Source organism: Drosophila tropicalis, unplaced genomic scaffold, assembly GCF_018151085.1.
Source record: "Drosophila tropicalis isolate 14030-0801.00 unplaced genomic scaffold, ASM1815108v1 contig_158, whole genome shotgun sequence".
Taxonomy (NCBI): Eukaryota; Metazoa; Arthropoda; class Insecta; order Diptera; family Drosophilidae; genus Drosophila; species Drosophila tropicalis.
This window is the reverse complement of record NW_027172602.1, coordinates 9,375,871-9,398,022: the sequence shown is the minus strand read 5'-3', so window position 1 is coordinate 9,398,022 and position 22,152 is coordinate 9,375,871. Positions and strand designations below refer to the sequence as shown.

Here is a 22,152-nt window from a genome sequence, read left to right as displayed (position 1 = left end):
CATGCACAGACGCAACAACAACAACCACAACAATCGCACGAGATGCGTCACTTAAGGCACGTGCCAAAAAGGAACTGAACTCCAGCGATCCAATACGATACAATCCGACTATTGTTGAGTCACGATTACGATCTCGATCTCGATACAAATAAAATACATACCGAAAAACTTTTAATTTTCGTAAATGATTAAAGGCCTTTAACTGCCATTCAACCATTCCCTCTTAGCGTGCTATTTAATGGTGCGATATAAATATTCTACACAATATTTAACAACAAAGCGTATGGGATTATAGTGTAAATAAATAAAAGAATTCAACCATTCAATTCCTAGCATGCAAAATGGTCTTCACATTGTTTTTTAGGATAAATACATTCGTTAGAGACAACTCAATACCAATTAAGATAGATTAATATGAGGTTTATCTTCGAAAATCTCAGTAATAATAACTTTCCTCATCCACTGAACCTAGGACAACAATGATTTAGCAGTTTCTCGTTCGTTTCATACAAATGACAACTGTAAATAGTATATATGTACATATATACCTATATATTGATCTGCATAGTCATTGTTTGTGATTGTCTATAGTTCGATTCAGGCTTTCACTCTGGCAGAAAGACAGAGACCGTGCCAGGGAAAAGAAAAGAACTCTGTCGGCATGATTACATGGGTTTTTATCGCTTTTCAGTTGAGCATACATTTTATATTTATAAAAATTTAATGAAAATGAAAAAAAAAAAAAAACACACAAAAAACAAAATAAAATTATAAAGCACACACTCACATAACAACAACAAGAAATTTGAACTCAACTATAGTGAACTTCAGGCACTTCTTCTTTCGCTTCTCCTTCTCATAGACCGCTATTCATGGCATTGCGTACAAATTGAACCGGGGCAGGGGGCACAGCATTGGCAGCAGCGGCAATTAAATTTGTCACAGGCCCCAAATTGAGGCCAGCACTTAGATCTGCACACACATATAAGTATATAGTAGTAGTAGTAGGAATTCTTGATTTATAGTTTCCCCCTTTTACCTGAAGGATCACTTAGCTCTGGTCCAGACACAGCTGATGGTGTTTCCTCTAGCTCTAGAAACTCTTGGGCCACAATCAGATGGGTGGCAGCCAATACTATTAGGAGTAGCGCCACCAGAAGAACTAGAGGATGGTGTTTGGAGAGCGTCATTATGTCAAGACTGGACAATGTATACTGACTATGTGAACCGTTGTGAAAAATCTCGAAAACCTTTATGTTTTCTTGTTGAAAACTGGTCAAACTCGTAACTCGTAACTCGACGGCGCGTTTAACAACGAAGCCGCTAACAACGACGTTTGCCATTTGGTTCAGCGCCCCGCTAAACTGATCGCTCATAAATTATTGCAAATTGCCAGCAAGCCATTCGCTGTCAATGTCGTCAGAATGCGCTTGGGAAATGTTTCAAGTTTGTGTGTTTCTTTTTTGTTTTCAGAAAAGAATTTCAAATTGCAATCCAAAATACAACAACTGAAATGTTTATATTTACATTTTGCACTCGAAAGGGCACAATCACATCAAGTGCATTGTTGTTCATCAAATTCTCAGGCGTATCAGCAATTTGAATGTTTAGCTGCTATAAATAACTAATGCTTATCACTTATATTCGCATTATTTTCACATATTTTAATTGCAAATAAAAACGAAAGTTTTAATGCTAATCAACATTTAGCAAAACTTGGTGTTAGAAAACTTAGAAATTTCTGTCCCATAAACATGTATTAAAATGGAAAATGTAGATTTGCATCTAACCAGACTATCTATAGCCTATAGAGTGGAGGTTCAAACAAGTTAAAAGTTGATAACAGTTTAACCCAAATCAAGTCTGAAAGCCAAACATTCTTTTTGTTAATATAATGTTGTAAAACTCAGTGCTTTGTATATTTTTTTGAGAACAATTTTATGTCCAGCCAATTCTACGCCCATGAATGAATGAGACAAGAAGTGAGCTCACTCTTTGTACAATTTGTATTTTTGTTCTCCATACGTGGCCTTTTGTTCAACGATATCTTTATTATGGCTGTAATTTGTTGTTTAATTCATGGCTAAATATCTAAAAATCTTTTTACTGAATACATTTATGTGTGGTTGGGAGGAAACAAAAAACAAAAAACGAATTAACACAATTGTGCAAACATAAACATGCAAGCCAAGTTAATTGTTATTTGTTGTACCTGAATTAAAGGTGTTTTCTCATATTTAACTCTATTTTTTTTCTGTTTTAAGGATTTTCTATCCAGAGAAACAATAAAATAGATAGCAACAGTTTTATTTTGGGTATTTTATTTAGGCAAGTTATTTTGGTTTGTGGGTTTAACTTATGACCAGCCACCATTCGGATAGTGAAGCCAATCCTCTTTAATGATATCCGCACCCCTCTCGGCCAGCATTAAAGTGGGGGCATTGGTGTTGCCAGTGGGAATAGTTGGCATTATACTGGCATCTATTACTCGCAGGTTTCGAAGACCACGCACTCGAAGACGAGGATCGACCACTCCGGACGGATCGTGATCGGGTGCCATTTTGCATGTACCGACCGGATGATAGATGGTCTGTGAGTAATATCGGGCAATGCATTCCCAGAAGGCATCACTTAGATACTCCACTTCTGGGCAATTGCGCCACTCGTAGATATTTAGGGTGGCATTGAGGGCCTGCATGACAGGAGTCTGGGTCAGACGATGGGCCAGTTTAAGGCCCTCCACCATTATGGCCATGTCGTGAGGATCATCATAGTAATTGGCATGGATGCGTGGATGGATTCGTGCGTCTGGTGATTGCAATTGCACATACCCTCTGGATCTTGGACGCATCAGCAGTGGAGCGATGACAAACGAATCTTGATAGATCAGTGGTTCAAAAGTTTCAGCGAAATTGTCCAAAGTGATGGCAGCTCCACGACGTCCGATCATGCCTCCATCAGCACCATAGCCATAGCTACCCATGAATAACTGAACATCGGGCCAATCCAGTTGGGGATTCTGATAGCGAGTGCTGGCGAAACCCATGACCTCGCTTACGGGCATGGCATAGAAGAAACTATCGCGGCCTTGTAGAAATGCTTGCACAGATGCAGTGTTCAGCATTTCGGGTACAATGAATGACAAGTGTTGGCCTGGCTGATGACTATCGAAGGTATAGATGGCTCCCGATGTTGATATATGATCCTGCAGATTGCCACCTACTCCGGGCAAATGTTGTATGACTGGAATGCCCAAGGGTTCCAGCTGATCCCTTGGACCCACACCGCTCACCATTAGCAGTTGGGGACTCGCCAATGCGCCTGTTGAGAGAATGACTTCTTTGTCGGCTCTCACCTGGTATTTGAGTAGATTATATTCAAATTTAACGCCGATAGTTCGTCTTGTCTGTGGATCGATAACGAGACGCTCCACAAATGCCTTTAGAACAATATCGAGATTGGGTCTCTGCCAGCTCCGTCGCATGTAACCCTTATTGGCACTGCACCGCAACCATCGCGCAGCGTGCCATGGGGTGGGGCAAAACCGGTTTGAGTGCGTCCATTGAAATCTCCATCGGGATGCTGTAGGCCCAATTCACGGGCCGACTGCATGAATATGTCCAGGAGCGGGGAGGGGAATCGATAGCGTTCCACTGAGATGGGGCCGCCATGTCCGTGATAGGGATTATGTTCAAAGCCTGGTACTCGATTATCTTCAGTCTTGCGGAAATAATGTAAAACATTGTTATACTCCCATCCCGGATTGCCCAGCTCTGCCCAATGATCATAGTCCCGACGATTGCCACGTACATACATCATGGCATTGATGGAACTGCAGCCGCCAAGTACCTTACCCCTGGGCCAGAAGCAACGTTGATCCTCCATGGCCAGACAATACCGATCTGATGGTTCTGTCGAGTATTTCCAATCCCAGGGACTGCGCTGAAACACCGGGTACATCTGGGGCAAATCAATGAGAACTGGCTCATCGCCACCGGCCTCCAAAAGTAAAACGCTCCACGCTGGATTCTCCGACAGACGCGCGGCAAGTACACAACCCGCCGAACCACCGCCAACCACAATGAAATCATAACTCTCTCTTAGATTCTCAATATGTATAGAACGCACGCGATGCTCCTCATCCACAATATCTTGTCTATCGTTTTGAATGCCCGAGTTAAGCATTAGAATGACCATGGCGGACGGTCCCAAGGTGAGCAGGAACCGCCACATGGTCACAAATGTATTGACTGCAGTCATGGTTATCAATAGACTGAAATTCATAAATTGCCAAAAGTGTATTAACTGAACTCAAACTCTGCTGATCGGGCAAATCATTCCCCCCCACCCAGTCTGTAATGACCACAAAAAAAAAAAACCGCTGAAAATGCATTCAAATGGGCTGTAGTTTCGATTTACACTGGGCCAAAACACTCAAGTCAAGTCTTTTGGCACAATTACAAAAGTAATCTGATAATAACCATAGACCTAATTATTCATGCTACATTTAATTGCCATGTTTTAATTTCATAACGGAATAAAATAAGGCAAATGGCTTGAGCAAAACAAAACACGTAAAATTATTTAACAAAAAGAAAACTTTTGCCGCTGATAAGCCAATGTACGGTGTGTGTGTGTGTGTGAATGTGTGTATGTATGTTTGTGTGTCGGTATCATATCATATAAATTCCCATATAGATGTTAATTTATATGTATATAAAAGTATATAGTGTATATATTTGTATGTATCACATTACAAAATTAATTTTCACTTTTACTTGCATTTGATATGAAACATTGTGTGGACCCTACGGACTTTACTCATACCCTAACTTTAGCTATGGGATTATGTCTTTGAGAGGAGATCTATCATGGTAATTTAAATTCTATTCCCATTTGCTTAAGTGTGGTAATTACTTGTACGGATTGGCCAACCGCTTTAGGGTATGCGTATTTTAATGAGTCTGAATTTGAACAGCCGCTAAATTGTATATTTAGTCGTATATCTGGTTATATCTTATCCCAAACATTTGTTAAATGTGCACTAAGATAAGACTTGTTTATTTTGTTTGGGGTCAGACCACAGAGTAATTTTTAAAATGGCATTGCCTACTTTTGGGCATACAATTTTTACCTTTTGGTTTTCATTGCAAATCTTGATCCTCTTGTATCATACTGGCTGCCTGTTCTGCAATCATCATAGTTGGGCCATTTGTATTGCCTGCCGTGATATCTGGCATAATGCTGGCATCAGCCACCCGTAATCCCCGAATACCCCGTACACGTAGTCTGGAATCGACCACACCACGAGAATCTCCCACCGCAGCCATGCGGCAAGTGCCAACCGCGTGCCAACTTCCTATATAGAAATACCGTATATAGCATAACCAATAGTCATCCGAATCCGGGGCCAATTGATCACATTCCGCCAAAGGAGGTAGCCACAGTTTTAGTCCACATCGGCGAAACGAACGTGTCTTACTCAGTTTTTGGATAAAGCGCACAAAACGCAATAAAGTGACACGGTCTTCCTGTGCTTGGCCATAGTTGTTGAGAATTCGTGGTGTACTCGAGGAGTTGGAGTTCCGCAAGAGCACAGTACCACGTGATTTGGGTAAGAGCAGGGAACCCATTATTTGAAGCAGATCTGTTTCCTTAAGAACCGTTTGCTGTGCCAAAATGAGTTTCGGGTCAAAACCCAAATATCCAAAGCTACCACTGCCACCTCGAGCCATGAAAGTGTGGGCAACGATATGGATATCAGGCTGGATGAAGCTACTTTGCGGGCAGCTGGAATTGATGAAGCCCATCATGGAGAATCCCGAGGCCAAACTTCCACTCTGCCCATCCAGTAGATATTGGGCCAATGAGAATGGGGCATATGGATTACTTATGACCAAGTTGCTGCTGTTGATGGCACACTGATTCGAGTCGCTGAAACGTAAATAAAGTGGCAACATGCCATGGTCATGAAGATTTTCCCCCACTGGCAAATCCTTCTTGGGTTTTATGCCCACTTCTTCCAAATGTGCGCTTGGACCAATACCAGATAAGAGAAGAAGCTTTGCCGAATTAATTGTCCCAGCACTGACAATGACTTCACGGCGTGCCCAGGCTGTTAGGTTTGAACCACTCAGAGAGTAACTGATGCCTGTTGCCAGACTAGCCTCCTCATTGAGCAACACTCGCTGTACCTGGGCCCCATAAAGGACATGTAAATTCTTCCTCTGCGACACTTTTTCGTTGGCCAAATAGAGACGTGCACTACTCGCTCGTCTTCCCTTATTAATGGTCACGGGCACGTGATGAGTATAGCCAAAGCTAGAGCCAGTTACAAGTGGTTGCTTCATTCGCGGCACTCCCATTTCAGCTGCAGCGGCATAGACCATGGTGGATATCTTCTCCGTTAGCTTGTCCAAGGGGAAATATGTCAACTGAAGTTCGGCCAGCAATTTCCGATAGACCATACGTACGCGTGGCCAATTCCATTCGGTTAGATTAAGATCGGCATACCAATGTTGAAAATTATGTTCACTTCCTGGTACAAAAAAGTTGCCATTAATGGCTCCCGTGCCGCCCATCATTCGTCCATGCCACCAACAGCAGCCATGCGGCGCTTCCATTGCCTGGCAGCAATTCGAATTCGGTTCTGCCTCATCCAAGTACATATATCTCTCATCTTTATGCAGTGTGGGACTCAAATTAAAGATCTCTGACTCCAAGGGTGGCAATTCCCCTGCCTCCACAAGTAGCACACTGACATTGGCCCGTTCACTGAGACGACTTGCCACTATAGATCCCGCACTGCCAGCTCCAATGACTATATAATCGTAAATCTGCTGCGTGGCAGGCTCTGCAAATGGAGGCCAAGCTGCACTATTGACCAGATTGAGGCTAGAGACATTCAGTGCCTCAAGCACCGATTCCAACAGAGCCAAGCCCACTCCATTGCTTTCCACCGTAAAGAGGTTCGCTTCAGCAACACTAACAGGGCTTAAAAGACAAAAACAGAGCCACCAACTCAGAACCAATTGACGGTCCATGATCAACTGATTTTGCCGTTCTCGAAATTAGCGGACAACATCGCAGCACCTGCAATATACATTTTATTTCACTCTAGTTCGTATCTACATAGCAAACAGTTGTATATTTTAAGCGTAAAAACAAAGGCTATAAACGATATGAACGAACTTCAACTTGGAGTTGGAGGGAGAGAGATCGGAGCATTGAGAGGGAGGGAGAGAGAGTAAATATTTTGCTCGATTGCATTTGGCTTTCGTTTTCGTAGTTTTTAATATTTTAAATAAATTACAGGGGTTCGTTCACTTAACAATAAAATACACATTAAAAAAAAAAAAAAAAAAAAAAATGAAGATAAATGAATAAAATAAATGAGAAGGAAAAAAATAAATAGATACAAGAAAAGAGAAAGAGAGATATACACATAGTATATAGGTAGGTCATTAGGCATTAACACTACAACAAAATACTTCACATACACACACAGTCAAACATTTCAAACATTCATTAGTCATCACAGTCACACTCACATGCACATTCACTTTCACACACACACACTCAGACAATTGTGTTCTTAATCCAAAACTCTTTAATCATATCGCTGCCCTTCTCGGCTATCATAATGACTGGAGCATTTGTGTTGGCCGACACAAGTTTGGGCATAATGCTGGCATCGATGACCCTTAGCCCTCGTATGCCATAGACCCTTAGTTTGGCATCGACGACAGCGTCCTTGTCCCAATAGGGACCCATTTTGCAGGTGCCAACTGGATGGTAAATGGTCGATGTATAACGCCTAATCATACACTCCCAATAGGCATCGGTGAAGAGAGGCACTTGCTCACAGCCCGGCCAACGTATGTTGGAGAGACGGGAGCCAAAGCGTTGCATTGCTTTGGTGCGGGACAGAGCCACGGCGATTTTAACACCCTCGATTAGGGTCTTCATATCAAATTCGTCGCTCAAATAGTTGGGGAAGATGTAGGGATAATCAAAGGGATTGCCACTACGCAGACGAATGCTGCCCAAACTGCGAGGTCTCAGCAGCATGGGTATAATGCTCCAGGCATCCCGATTGTTAATGGGCTCGAAAACCGATCGATAGAAGCTGTCGGTGAGGCCATGAGCCTTTCTTAATTGTGAGCCACCATCGGAGTTGGTCGATCCGGATACAAAATGGAACTCAATGTCAGGCCAATCAAGCGAACTGTTGGCGTATTTCGTATTCACATAAGCCAGACCCTCGACACCGCCGAGAATGGTCAGCGGACCCTGGCCAAATACTGCATACTGCAATACCGTCGACATCGTGTGGAAACGATTCTCCACTATGGAAACTGGTTGATTTACCAGAAAGGTTAAGCCACCCAGTCCAATGTGATCTTGAAGGTTCTCGCCTACACTTAACTCCTTTATGAGAGGTATGCGATGTTTGGCCAACTCTTTGCGCGGACCTACACCGCTTAGCATTAGCAATTGGGGACTGTTGACTGAACCGCCGGAGAGAACTACTTCCTTGGTGGCTCTCACATGGTACAGCTTCTGATCTTTGACAAACTCCACTCCAAAGGCCAGTTTGCTGACTGGATCAATCATAATGCGTGTCACATGCGAATTCATTGAAATATGCAAATTGGGTCTCAGGCGGGCTGGTCGCAAAAACGCCTTGGAAGTGGAGCAACGGGAGCCACGTCTTGTAGTGCCTTGGGCTATCATGAATCCCGTCATCTTTTCGCCATTCAAATCGCGATTCTCGTAACCCATTTCCACGCCAGCCTCCACAAAACTAGCCGCCAAGGGAGTGTGAAATGGAGCCTCACCCACCGTCAGATAACCGCCTGTGGCATGATATGGCGTATTGGCCAGATATTGATTGGTATTATCCTCAGATTTCTTGAAATAATAGAGCGCATCACGATACGACCAACTGGGATTCCCAAGAGCCTCCCAATTGTCATAGTCATGTTTGGAGCCGCGCAAGTACAACATGTAATTGAGCACAGAGCTGCCGCCAAGGACCTTGCCACGTGGCCAGTTGCAACGTCCACCCTGCATGGCTAAGGGTAACAGTAAAAAGCATTAGTGGATTTGATTTGATTTAAGTCTTTTGTCAATTTACTCACCCAAACACGAGGTACCCGATGGCTCTGTCTTGTATTGCCAATCAACTTTCGATAGCTGCAAATATCCAGCCATCAATGGCACATCCGTTAGTTCAGTCTCGTCGCCGCCGGCTTCCAGCAAAAGTACATTCCAATTCTCCACCTCAGTAAGACGATTTGCTACCACTGCACCAGCCGATCCTGCTCCTATCACTATAAAATCATAATGATCCAATATATCATCGCCGCTGACATCGCTGGGCTTGGACTCAGGATCCATTATCTCTTCATATTGAAAATAGGCCACTGCCGCCATTAGCATGGGAATGAACCAACTGTTGCTGGTGGCAGCTGTTACAGCTCCACCAATTGCTGATGCAGCTCCCGCAATTGCCGAACTCATGTCTCAAGTTTCAAGTTTGTATTTTCGTGTAGATTTTGGGGTCTTTGGATCTTGTTTGGCGATCATCCAATCCGATCCAGCTGGACGTGCCTGGAAATGATAATTGAAAATGTCGTGAAAAGTTGTATTTATAATCGGTTGATTCCACACACACACACACACACACACACACACACATCGAAAAGGCTTAGCACTTTTCACACTCGAATATTTCAATCACGATCGATTGCCCCGCTTGATTTCGTAACTTGTCTGTATTTGGTTATGCATACATTTTGGCCCACATTTTTTACCATTTTTCACTTGATCTAGCTTGATCTAAATTTAACTAACCCAATTACATATGATTATATGTAGGTCCAAAGTAATGCAAACTGTAGATCGGTTGGAATATAAAATACTAACTTGGATCAGAGTATTTACTATACCCTATCTTTATATTTTGAAGTTAAGACATAAAGATGAAAGAGTATTTCAATTTCGTTATGTAATATAATATTTCATGTGGGGGCCCACTTTGTTGGTCCCCGTTTTCCCTGTGATTGTATTGTGCACGTGTTTTCTTTCGATTGAGTGGAATTAATGAAGTGATTGATGAAAAGCAGCGACGGCATCGCCTCCCACATAAAAGTGAAATCTTGTTGGAAAACCGAAAACAATGCACCTTTCCTCTCACAATGCAACAATGGAAGCCTCTCTATCAATTATGGCGCGACTTGAAAATGGATAATACCAAGCAACATACACACATACATATGTATAGTTGGGGAAGGGTTGGGCGGAGAGGCGGGGAAAAGCAACATTTCCTGTCGCCAGGTGTGTGATTTTGGTTTTTTGCATAATCTTTGGCCCAAGTCTAAGATAAAGTTGGTAAGAAACTCCTACTCTTCATCCACCTTCGCCTTCGTTGCCTTCCTAGAGAGCTTGGCTCTATGTGTGCCTCTTGCTGATTGGCAATTACAAACTTGTTGTTGTTGTTGTTGTTGTTGCAAACTGGTTGGAATCTCAAGAGTTGAATGTGCTTTTCGAATGTTGCTGTTGTTGTAGCAGTTGTATTTTGATCAAGTTCAAGGTACAAGCATCGAAAGACTTTGTTGTTGTTGTTGGCTTCTTGTATATGCTAGTATGTATGTTAGTCTATGTTCATGTGTATGTATGTGTGTGTGTAAGTGCCTGTTTTTTTTTTTTTTTTTTGGTTTTGCGTTTTACTAGCGGTACTCGCTTGGGGAATGGAAATGGGCTGCTAAACAGTTTGTTAAATAGCGCTAAAGAGAAATGCATAACAGACAAACAACAACAACAGTTACAGTTAAAGTAAAGTTAAGTTAAGTAAAGAGTGCTTGTCTGTATGTGTGTGTGTGTGTGCATGTTCGTACATGCCACCATCAAAGAGAGACTCTACCACAAAAGCCTATGAATCACTTTCGTTGAGAAAGCTTCATGTGTACATACACACACACACACAAACACACACATTACCGTTTCGTTGTTATTGTTGTTGTCGTTTTGTAGGTGGCATCGGCGACTTAAAGCAAAGTTCTTTTTTTTTTTTTTATTTTGGACGGGGGGAGCCTGATTCTTGCTTGTTAACTTTGATTTCTTTTTGTTGTGGTTGTTTTTTTTTGTTTTTCTTTCTTTACGTTGGCACACTTTTGGTTTGGCACTTTTTTTAATGGTTTTGGGTTTGGCTTTTGGAATTTTGATCTCTTCTGTTTTGATTATCATTAGCTTAATATGACATACTCACTTGTTTAGGAAGTTTTGCGAAATTCCAAGAACAACTTAACAATGAATTAATGTATCTATATTCGTGAGTTCTTTCGTTGTTGTTGTCTTTTGCTTTCTTTGAGTACTTTCTTTCTGCGTGTTTCGTGTATTTGAAGCGGCCGCACGCTGCGACGTTCGCTGGCCAACTGAGGCCATGAAGAAGAAGTGCTAAAGAAGGAGCCTATCCCCACACTAGTTGGTGGGGGCTGTCTCTCTCTCTCTCTCTCATTAGCTAGCTTGTTCACTTTACGCTCTCTTTTGTTGGCTCTCTTTGGCTTTTGCGTCGGCGCAACTGCGGGCCCTTTCGAATTGTGACCGTTAGGTTCAAGTTCCCAATAGCCGCGTATAGCAACAATTGCTTCCTGTTTGGCTTGCCAATGACTGACAGTTGATGATCATTGGTAATCATGCATTGACGTGTTTGCCGGCACGTAGACAGCTCTCCCTCTCTCACACACACACTCACTGGAAAGGCAGCGAAATGCTTTCACTCTTACCATATGCTAACCTGGCCAAGAAGCCAAAGAGTCAATAGCAAGACATCTGGCCGCAGCCCCTAAGCAACACCTACACAAACAGATTTGTGGGTCAAGTGACGTCAGTAATGAGCAATTAACTTCGAATGTTTATTGAATATTAGTGTGGCTGCATTTTGCTAAATTTTTACTCAATCTCTCTCTCTCTCTATTTGCAGGTGGTTGCTGCGGCTCCACAAAGAAGCGCACAATTGTCGGAGGTTGGGCCTGGGCCTGGTGGCTTGTCACAGATGTGCAACGACTCTCCCTGAATGTGATGACATTGAATCCCATGTGCGAGAATGTGGAGACGGCACAGGGTGTGCCATTGACCGTAACGGGTGTTGCGCAATGCAAAATCATGAAGGTACAGTTATCATTTCTAGCACCTCTCTCTGACATTCTCTATTTTCCCCGTTGAGTTTCACTCATTCGAGTTACATATGTATGAAAACAATTTACCAATTGAAGCTTGAACCGACTTTGAGTTTTTTGTTTAATGCAAGTTTCTATCCAAAAATTTCTATATATTAAAATTATAACCAATATAACTATATATATTTACATATATTCATTATTAGCCTTACAGCATGCAGTTGGTAGCATAATGTAGAGTCGCTTAATATATCTTATCTCTATATACTTATATAAATCAATTAAATATCGTTCCATTTTTAATCCATATTTGGCCTTCTATTTGTTTTTGTGTACATTTTTTATACAAATGTTTTTATTCGCCCCTCCCTCAAGTAAAATTTAGTTTTACAAAATCATAATTTGAATTTAGCCTTGCAAACGCCTTAGATCTATCCAATACAAAGTAAGTTTAGATCATATATGTATATATATAGATCTGTAGCATTGAAACTATCAAAAATTCATCAATTTTTGTTGTTATTTATCACTTAATTAATAATTGTGCAAATTTTGGTTTTCCTTTTGTTTAGAATGTTTTATTTTCGTTTGGTTTGTTTTCCTGATGTTTCTCAAAGATATTACAACATTTACTTGCATTACTTTTGAATCGATCATTTTAATTGTTGTTATTAGTTTAATTTTCGAATTTAGCCAACACATGAGCATTAGTTCATTTTAGTGATATTCCTTGTTCTTAATATTATTAACCAAGATCCTAAGCATTCGATTCACTCACCGGTTATCGGTTTTCCCCCACACTTTTTGTGTTGTCCACATGCAATGCACTCACTTTGCATCACAAATGTTCCCAAATCTGTGGTGAATAATCTGAGAATTCGATATTTTTCAACACTTACAAATACATATATGTTTTATTTTGTTTAAATTGCGCCTTTCCCTCGTACATATCCCCCCAAACTGAATGATATCATTTATTGATTTTTACAGTCATCATCGTATAAGAATAAAGATTATAATAATGACGAGGTATGTTTAATGAGTTTTCTGTTTGCTTTTTGGTTAAATTGGCTTTAATTTTCAAAATGTTTCGCTCTCTTCTATGAAAAATTAAGAGGATTATCTATATATTTTTGTTTTGTGGATTTGTTTGTATTCTATTCGGCTTTAGTTAATCATAATGTAATCTTAAATATATTAATATCATACATACATATATCAGAGACACACACAACTAAACATGCACGCACACACACACACATGCACACACTGACACACAGAAATATTCATTAGAGCACAATTATTATTATTTGTATTGTAAATTTTCATTTATAATTTTTCATGCAATTTAGCGGCATGCAAAATAATAAAAACACGAACTTGTTAGATTACATACATTCATTTTATCTCTAAGATACACTCATACATTCCTTCATATACATACATACGAAAAAAAAAAAGAAAGAAAAAAAACCAACCACAAAAACTCTAAACCGTACCATTTTGACATATTTGTGTTCTACTCTTTTTTTTTCTACTTTTTCTCTACTCTACTACCAACAACCACAACACAAAAAAAAAAAAATCAATCAACTAATTTACCCTGCGATCGTACGACTCCTCGTCTCAACTTCAACCTCGACTCATCATCAAAACTAATCCGCAAAACCAAAAAAAAAAAAAAAATAAAAACTGTAAATGAAATATCAATCAAAATTGAACTCACAACATCATTTGATTGAAATTGCGCCTAAAAATCTGCTCTACTAATGCTACCATTTACCGTTACTGCTATGGTTATCTATGTTAACGTTGATCAATGTTTATATCTGTGTGTGTGTGTGTGTGTGTGTCTGGTAAATGTGTGTGGGTGTGTGGCTGTGTGTGTTTGTTTGGTTCTGGGTAAAATAAAATAATTCATTTAATCATTTTATGTATTTAAATACCCTAACCCAATCGATGATCATATATATGCGCACACACACACACACACACACACATACACACAAAATACAAAACAACACATACAATACATATACAAAACGCACACACACACACACACACATACACACTTTTGCACACAGATGATGAATGTTTATTATTTTCATCATCAGGCCGACGAACTGTTGGGCACTGCCAGTGAACAATTTCTGGGCAAGAGTGTTAAGGAGATCAAACAAACAATTCTACAAACTCTAGAAGGTCATTTGCGTGCCATATTGGGTAAGTGACATATCTGCATACATACATATACATATACATAACTGTAACTTTAGGCTGAAGGTCTTTTAAATACAACAATGTCAGCTAGTTTGAAGCTAACAAAAAGTGTTGCATACTTTTTGATGCCAACACTAAAACGAATATCGCAAAAAATGATAAAAGTTTGTTTTCAAAATCGAAAAGAATGAGAAGTAGTAGGATGAAATATTTCAATGTAAAGTTAAGCGAAGAAATCGTTATTAAACCTTATGAATGGCAAAACAGTTTCCTTTTAAAGGCAATCATAAGGACCCCGAATAAGTTCCACAATACGTGCCAACAGGTGAATCTAATGATGTATGAGCACATTCTCTCGTAAGATAGAAACATTTCTACATATAGGTTTAGCAAATTAAGTGAAACAAATAGACAATAGTTGTTTTTTTGGGTACTGCTGCTCTTCTATTTAAAATTTCGACCACAATAAGCATTTTTTGGTTTTGTTTTTGTTTTAATGGTCGATGGTTAGCTTAGAGCATTCAACATAATTTTGAATAAAACTTTTCTTTGACACAAAGAAAAAACAACAAAGGGGGGAAACGGAACTTTCTCGAACACAAAACTATAACAAAATCCAGAGATCAGCGTCTGTAATGCATATGAGCGTGATCATACATATTGATGGCGTAGTCCAATTGATCGAGTTCCCGTTCGATGGCAATCTTTCGATTACGTACCCGCAATGTGGGCTCCGAAACGGGCATATGATTATACTCCTCAATCAGTTTGCCGTACTTGTAGTGGGCTTCATTCAAGGCAGCCAGACGCTCGTTTTCCATGTGACTCTGCTGGTGACAACAACAAGGGCTCTCCAGGTGTCCTGTTGTAGATGAACTCTTCTGGGGCATGGATGATTCGCCGCCTGCCACAGAGCGACGACTGACCTCCGATCTGGCTGTGGATAAGGCCCTCGACTTTATTGTGGCGTTCGACTTATGCGACATATGGGACTTGAGTGTGGCCTGAGACTTAACGGACTCCACGGACTTGATGGTGGCCCGAGATTTGACACTGCATGTTGATCTAACTGTAGCTGCTGATTTGACAGTCTTCAATGAGGAGTTACTGCGAGCACTTAAAGGAGCCTCCTCGTCGCCTTCCCCCTGCCAAATGTAGAGAGGATTTTTTCGAAATTTTCGATATGTTTGAGCGTCGCGAAGCTTTTGATCTCATCGAGTACACCGAGAGGGCATCATCTTCATCATAAGTCTGTTTGGGGACCGCCAACGACGTTGGTGGCTGCTCGACTTGCTCCAATTGTCCTGCTTGCTGCTGATCACTTTTGGCCAGAGATTTTTTTGCGAAACGCGAATCCTTGGTATCCTCCGCCTGGGATTGGGTTTGGATCTGTGTTTGCTTGCCCGTACGATTGGAATAGCCACCGCCCTGGCGAACCTTCTCATCCCCCATTTCCTTTTGATTCTTGGCCGTTTGTCTGGCTGCACGTGTCGGTGGACACACTGGTCGCTCCTCCGGAAAGAAACCGTACGGCTGGGCCAGTCCCGAATGCATTTCACCCGATTCATGTGATGGCACAGAGTTGCGTGTACGAGTATTAGTACTCGTATGGCCAAACGGACGCAGTCCTGAGGAATAGTGCTTTACAACAGGACGCCATAGATTCACACGTTTCGCAGCTGCAGCGGCCGTCAGTCGTCCATTGGTCTCCCAGTGGGCCACTTTCTGTTTGTTTTCCTGCAAAAAGTCACGTCCATAACGATTGACGCGATTCGAAGACATTTTTGGTTTGAGATTCAGGACTTTAGTTTTTGTTTTGTTTGGTTTTGGTTTGGTTTTTTTTTATTTATTTATGTGGAAAGGATGATGTAGTGCTATATGTGTGAACAAATTTATACTGAACTACACTTGGACACATGCCCAAACAAGTGAGTGTGATTTGTATGATTAAATAGTCAGAGGCTACTCCATGCAATATCTTTTGAAATCTATTTTGAAATGTAGATTTTATATATCTAATATATAATTAAGTTCTCTGAGTAATTTCGCTTTTCTTATGACCCTTTTTTAATGGTTTAATTAAACCAGTATTTGAAATCTTTCTATTCATCATACTCCAAGTTAGAAACTTGACCATTTTATAGGGTTTTTGTTTTGTTTTTGTTAACCTTGACAAGCAATTGGCTTTTTTTTATGGGTTAATCAAACTAAACTTGATGGGTACATTGAACTAAGTTCTAGGCAACGTTTCAAAGTGTTATTAATTTGCCCGCCAAGCAATATTACAATGAACAACAATAACTAACCCATCAGCATTTGCCTCTGCCACCGTTTCTGCCTCTGCCTCTGTCGCAGTGTAGGTCTTGGTCTCTGTCTACGTCTCAGTTTGTCAGTGTCAGTTGTAAGCTCAACGTCTCACGTTATGGTCGTATACTTAGTGGTCTCGTTCTAGTCTAGTCTAGTCGATATCTATATAGACTTTGCGTGTGAAAAATGTCGTGTGTTTCCAATAGATTGTAAGCAATTGTAACCTTGACATCGCCGCTGCTGCTGCCGCTGCTGCTGGGGGGGATGTGAAAGTTTATGTTTTACTTATATTGAATTATTAATTACAAATCGATCAGATAAGTGTAACATTTTAGATGGTCTAGCGCAAGTGACGTCAATTGAGGGCTAGCGAGATAAGACTGCGTCAAATGACGTCAAGACTAATAGAGAAAGAAGAAGACACTTTAGCGATAAGTGGCCAGAATAAAGAAGCAAGTGTTTAACAAGAACCTCGCGAAACTCATTAATTTCTGTAGAGGGGCTTAGGCAGGCAACAGTTGGCAGCAACGGAATATGTCCGCCGTGTGGATAGGCGCGTTTAAGGTGGCCATGATAGTGGGCGTTACCTGTTTGGTGGTCCGTCGGTAAGCAATTAATGTACACCAAATCAATTGACCAACTTTTGACCTTGTTTTGTGTTTCGGCCATTAATTAATATCGATTAATTTACCTACCCCATTCTCATTCAATTCCATTTCTATTGTTAAACAGGAACGCTTACAGTCGAAGAGGTGTACAAAGACCGCGATCAGTTCGCCGCACTGGTACGCGAAGTGGCCGCTCCTGATGTCGGACGCATGGGCATCGAGATCCTTTCGTTCACCATTAAGGATGTGTACGATGATGTCCAATATTTGGCCTCGCTGGGCAAGGCCCAGACGGCGGTGGTGAAGCGCGATGCCGATGCCGGTGTGGCCGAGGCGAATCGAGATGCTGGCATTCGGGAGGCCGAGTGCGAGAAGAGTGCCATGGATGTGAAATATTCGACCGACACGAAAATCGAGGACAACACACGCATGTATAAGCTGCAGAAGGCCAATTTCGATCAGGAGATCAATACGGCCAAGGCTGAATCGCAATTGGCCTACGAACTGCAGGCAGCGAAAATACGTCAGAAGATACGTAACGAGGAGATCCAAATTGAGGTGGTTGAGAGGCGTAAGCAGATTGAGATCGAGTCACAGGAAGTCCAGCGTAAGGATCGCGAGTTGATGGGCACTGTGAAACTGCCAGCCGAAGCGGAGGCCTATCGTGTCCAGACAATGGCCCAGGGAAAACAGTGAGAGACCATGGATAAACTAAACTCTTGGTTGGCTAAATAATAACAATGTCCTTTTAACCATCTTCCTTCAGGTGTCAGACCATCGAAAGTGCCCGTGCTGAAGCGGAACGCATTAGGAAAATCGGTTCAGCGGAGGCTCATGCCATTGAACTGGTGGGCAAAGCTGAGGCCGAACGTATGCGAATGAAGGCCCATGTCTATAAACAGTATGGCGATGCGGCAATCATGAATATTGTTCTTGAATCTCTACCCAAGGTGAGTATTGTTCATTCCAAATGTGTCGTCACTCGTCTAATCGTTTCTCTCTATTCCTTTTAAGATTGCTGCCGAAGTGGCTGCCCCATTGGCCAAGACCGATGAGATTGTACTCATTGGTGGCAACGATAATATTACCAATGATGTGACACGTCTGGTGGCCCAATTGCCGCCATCGATTAATGCATTGACTGGTGTCGATTTATCAAAAGTACTGTCGAAAATTCCAGGAGCTAAGGCGTGAAATCTACGGACACGACAGCAACAACACGAACAAATGGCCATAATGACGATCACGACGTAACATCACCCGTAAAAACGAGAAAGAAAAAGATAGATAGAGATACAAAGAAAGTAAAAGAGCCATAGCTAGACATACATAGAGAGAGAGAGAGAGAGAGAGAGAGAGAGAGAGGACGCATTTGTTAGAGCGAGACGCCGAGCGGTAGCATCATCAATCCCCAAAAAAATATATAGGCAAAATGTACTCCGATATTCAATCGAAAGCAAATTGATAACAATTAACAAATTTAATGCATTTCGCACGCAAAAAACGCATTTTGTGGCCTTTATCTCGTTTAAGCAGATGAAACCAAAAAAAGAAAAACAAAAACCAACAAAAAAAAATTAAACAAAAGAAGAAAAAAACCGGAAAAAAAAAATATATATATATAATGTAACTACAAAAAATGATATTGTGCAGAGTGTTAGATATATTTATATATATATACATATATATACACTTAAATATACATTCATATAATTTATATATATATATATATATATGTATCTGTGTACATACATATATGTATATACGTACTTATCAGAGAAAACCCACTGTTCACACAGAGACACGCGCACATAATACTCCACTGGCCAGTGTTGTAAAGTGATGTAATACTCATGCTCGCATTTTGCTTTGCCACACGTACAAAAAAATATTTTTACTGCCTCTTTAACCAAATATAATAAGTGTGCCAAAGAGGCAAAAGCATGTTTATTGCAACGCTTTCCGGCACTGTTGAAATTTCATTGATGCCGCCGCCAAGTCGCCGCTCTTCCAATCACAATGATAACTACACACACACACACACACACACAGTTGTACGTAAAGGGATCGAATTTTGTTGTACACTTTTTTACTTACACTTATATTTTTATATTATTCATCTGCAATATGTTTGTTTATGTGTCTTGACTTTTTTTTTTTGTTCTCATTTAATTTTTAGTAAATACTACATTCAAGAAATTTAGAAATAACGCAAATGTATATGTATATCTTAACTTAAATTTAGTTAAAGCAATTTTTTGGACTCCATCATTTTGGTTTTTCTCCTCAATTCATTAAATATATAAATTTTAAAAATTCCTTTTTGACTTTTGTTCCGCTAGTATAATTAAAATCATTTAAATGTAATGAACACTCGAATCTAAAATTCAAAAGCAGCAAAATTAATTATATATAAATATACACTTTAAAAATTTAAAAAAAAAAAAAAAGAAGACCATCTACACATAACAAGAGCATTGATAAATCTATCTTTAATTCAATTACATCAACATTTTTCTAACTGTATATTATGTAAGTGCGAGCAAAACCAAGAAAAGAACAAACAACAGCAATTGTAAAAGTGCAAGAAACCTAATACAAAACAAAAACAAAAGAAACCACAGTAACAACTAAAATAAATCAAATCTAAACATTTTTGTGTATTTTGTCGTAAATAAATAAATTGAAAAATAATCTATAATAGTTACTTTTTCACATTATTTAAATAAATCTAATGTTAACATTACATTTTCAATGTTCAACACTGGCATTGATATTTGTTTTGTAACCCTAGACGTATGCTTTCTAGATCAGTAAGCTTAAAATTACGAATCGAAAAAAGTGAAAAATTCTCGTAGGACATGGCGATAGTCCTACGGGGAGTCGAGATATCAAGGATTTTATAGTTTTCTACAGTTTTTTTGGTCTTTTGATTCAATTTGGGACTTGCAAAAATTACAAGTGCAAAAAACAGAAAAGTGCTAATAACACAGTCATTTGAAGGATTATTTCGATATCCTTTGGCATGATGGAAGTCCTTGCCAATGCGCATCTATTCGTATCGCCATGTCCTGGAATGTCCTTCGGGTAGCTGAGAAAAAGGATGTTTTCAAAAAATTGCATGTCCTGCATCCTTAGATGACCCCAACTTTTTTTGATGCCAATCGATAGAGTACATTAAGGACATTCTAGGAAACCATGTCCTTTCGTCCTGCGCCAAGATTTGTGGATTCTAGAGCTAAAAAACGAAAAAAGGATAATCTTCTCGAGTCCATATCATGGCAGGACGTTAACCGATTTTTACAGGACTTACCTTTTCGGATCCTCCAGGATCAGGACTATCGATCTGCATTCAAGGATTTTCAATATCCTTCCAAAAATAGTGCACGAATTTTTGTAAGGGGGTGAGTCGGAAAAACGGCCAAAAAGTCGCAAAAATACCATAAATGTCCTTATAACTCGGCCATTTCAAGGTCGATCAGAATGTCCTTTGGTCAAATGATAGTCCTAGATGGCCCGCATCGACTGCCACTAACAGATCCTGGAAAGTCCTTCGGGAAGCTGAGATAAAAGGACTTTTTTGTCTCAGAAAAAAAAGGCAAATATCTCGTTAGTCCTTTGAAGGATCAGGACAAAGGTGGTGTCAAAAGATTCGAATCATCAAGGACTATAGTGGGTGCAAAGGACATGGCGATAGTCCTACGGGGAGTCGAGATATCAAGGATTTTATAGTTTTCTACAGTTTTTTTGGTCTTTTGATTCAATTTGGGACTTGCAAAAATTACAAGTGCAAAAAACAGAAAAGTGCTAATAACACAGTCATTTGAAGGATTATTTCGATATCCTTTGGCATGATGGAAGTCCTTGCCAATGCGCATCTATTCGTATCGCCATGTCCTGGAATGTCCTTCGGGTAGCTGAGAAAAAGGATGTTTTCAAAAAATTGCATGTCCTGCATCCTTAGATGACCCCAACTTTTTTGATGCCAATCGATAGAGTACATTAAGGACATTCTAGGAAACCATGTCCTTTCGTCCTGCGCCAAGATTTGTGGATTCTAGAGCTAAAAAACGAAAAAAGGATAATCTTCTCGAGTCCATATCATGGCAGGACGTTAACCGATTTTTACAGGACTTACCTTTTCGGATCCTCCAGGATCAGGACTATCGATCTGCATTCAAGGATTTTCAATATCCTTCCAAAAATAGTGCACGAATTTTTGTAAGGGGGTGAGTCGGAAAAATGGCCAAAAAGTCGCAAAAATACCATAAATGTCCTTATAACTCGGCCATTTCAAGGTCGATCAGAATGTCCTTTGGTCAAATGATAGTCCTAGATGGCCCGCATCGACTGCCACTAACAGATCCTGGAAAGTCCTTCGGGAAGCTGAGATAAAAGGACTTTTTTGTCTCAGAAAAAAAGGCAAATATCTCGTTAGTCCTTTGAAGGATCAGGACAAAGGTGGTGTCAAAAGATTCAAATCATCAAGGACTATAGTGGGTGCAAAGGACATGGCGATAGTCCTACGGGGAGTCGAGATATCAAGGATTTTATAGTTTTCTACAATTTTTTTGGTCTTTTGATTCAATTTGGGACTTGCAAAAATTACAAGTGCAAAAAACAGAAAAGTGCTAATAACACAGTCATTTGAAGGATTATTTTGATATCCTTTGGCATGATGGAAGTCCTTGCCAATGCGCATCTATTCGTATCGCCATGTCCTGGAATGTCCTTCGGGTAGCTGAGAAAAAGGATGTTTTCAAAAAATTGCATGTCCTGCATCCTTAGATGACCCCAACTTTTTTGATGCCAATCGATAGAGTACATTAAGGACA

General features: G+C 40.4%; 6 protein-coding genes across 10 annotated transcripts in view; 1 reads left to right on the top strand and 5 right to left on the bottom strand.

The window, feature by feature from the left end:
- Flo2 (flotillin-2) overlaps positions 1 to 20,079 on the top strand; it is an 87,926-nt gene extending 67,847 nt beyond the window's left edge. For 3 of the 5 annotated variants that reach the window (XM_068303002.1, XM_068303004.1, XM_068303003.1), the window contains exons 3-8: positions 11,987 to 12,174; positions 13,173 to 13,211; positions 14,297 to 14,405; positions 17,442 to 18,009; positions 18,084 to 18,267; positions 18,332 to 20,079. In XM_068303002.1, the coding sequence (XP_068159103.1) occupies positions 11,987 to 12,174; positions 13,173 to 13,211; positions 14,297 to 14,405; positions 17,442 to 18,009; positions 18,084 to 18,267; positions 18,332 to 18,511 (1,268 nt within the window). In that variant the 3' untranslated portion in view covers positions 18,512 to 20,079. Of the gene's footprint in view, positions 1 to 11,986; positions 12,175 to 13,172; positions 13,212 to 14,296; positions 14,406 to 16,822; positions 17,315 to 17,441; positions 18,010 to 18,083; positions 18,268 to 18,331 lie in introns of those variants that run through there. The other 2 variants (XM_068303006.1, XM_068303007.1) reach the window with 2 other exon arrangements.
- Positions 760 to 1,325, bottom strand: LOC137587354 (uncharacterized). The gene is made up of 2 exons (XM_068303717.1): positions 1,040 to 1,325; positions 760 to 972 (listed from the first exon to the last, which is right to left on the bottom strand). The coding sequence occupies exons 1-2, from the start codon at positions 1,188 to 1,190 to the stop codon at positions 857 to 859; spliced, it is 267 nt and encodes an 88-aa protein (XP_068159818.1). The 5' UTR covers positions 1,191 to 1,325; the 3' UTR covers positions 760 to 856.
- LOC137586107 (glucose dehydrogenase [FAD, quinone]) lies at positions 2,305 to 4,269 on the bottom strand. Its single transcript, XM_068302120.1, is given in 2 exon segments — positions 2,305 to 3,510; positions 3,513 to 4,269. Coding segments are annotated over 2 exon segments (1,902 nt in total). The 5' UTR covers positions 4,261 to 4,269; the 3' UTR covers positions 2,305 to 2,356.
- Eo (Ecdysone oxidase) lies at positions 4,987 to 7,043 on the bottom strand. Its single transcript, XM_068297132.1, has one exon. The coding sequence runs from the start codon at positions 7,041 to 7,043 to the stop codon at positions 5,145 to 5,147; it is 1,899 nt and encodes a 632-aa protein (XP_068153233.1). The 3' UTR covers positions 4,987 to 5,144.
- Positions 7,477 to 11,419, bottom strand: LOC137586304 (glucose dehydrogenase [FAD, quinone]). Its single transcript, XM_068302312.1, has 3 exons — positions 11,273 to 11,419; positions 9,144 to 9,615; positions 7,477 to 9,077 (listed from the first exon to the last, which is right to left on the bottom strand). The coding sequence occupies exons 2-3, from the start codon at positions 9,523 to 9,525 to the stop codon at positions 7,579 to 7,581; spliced, it is 1,881 nt and encodes a 626-aa protein (XP_068158413.1). The 5' UTR covers positions 9,526 to 9,615; positions 11,273 to 11,419; the 3' UTR covers positions 7,477 to 7,578.
- LOC137586842 (neurofilament heavy polypeptide) lies at positions 14,821 to 16,312 on the bottom strand. Its single transcript, XM_068303019.1, is given in 2 exon segments — positions 14,821 to 15,541; positions 15,543 to 16,312. Coding segments are annotated over 2 exon segments (1,158 nt in total). The 5' UTR covers positions 16,185 to 16,312; the 3' UTR covers positions 14,821 to 15,025.
- Positions 20,080 to 22,152: the final 2,073 nt, after the last annotated feature.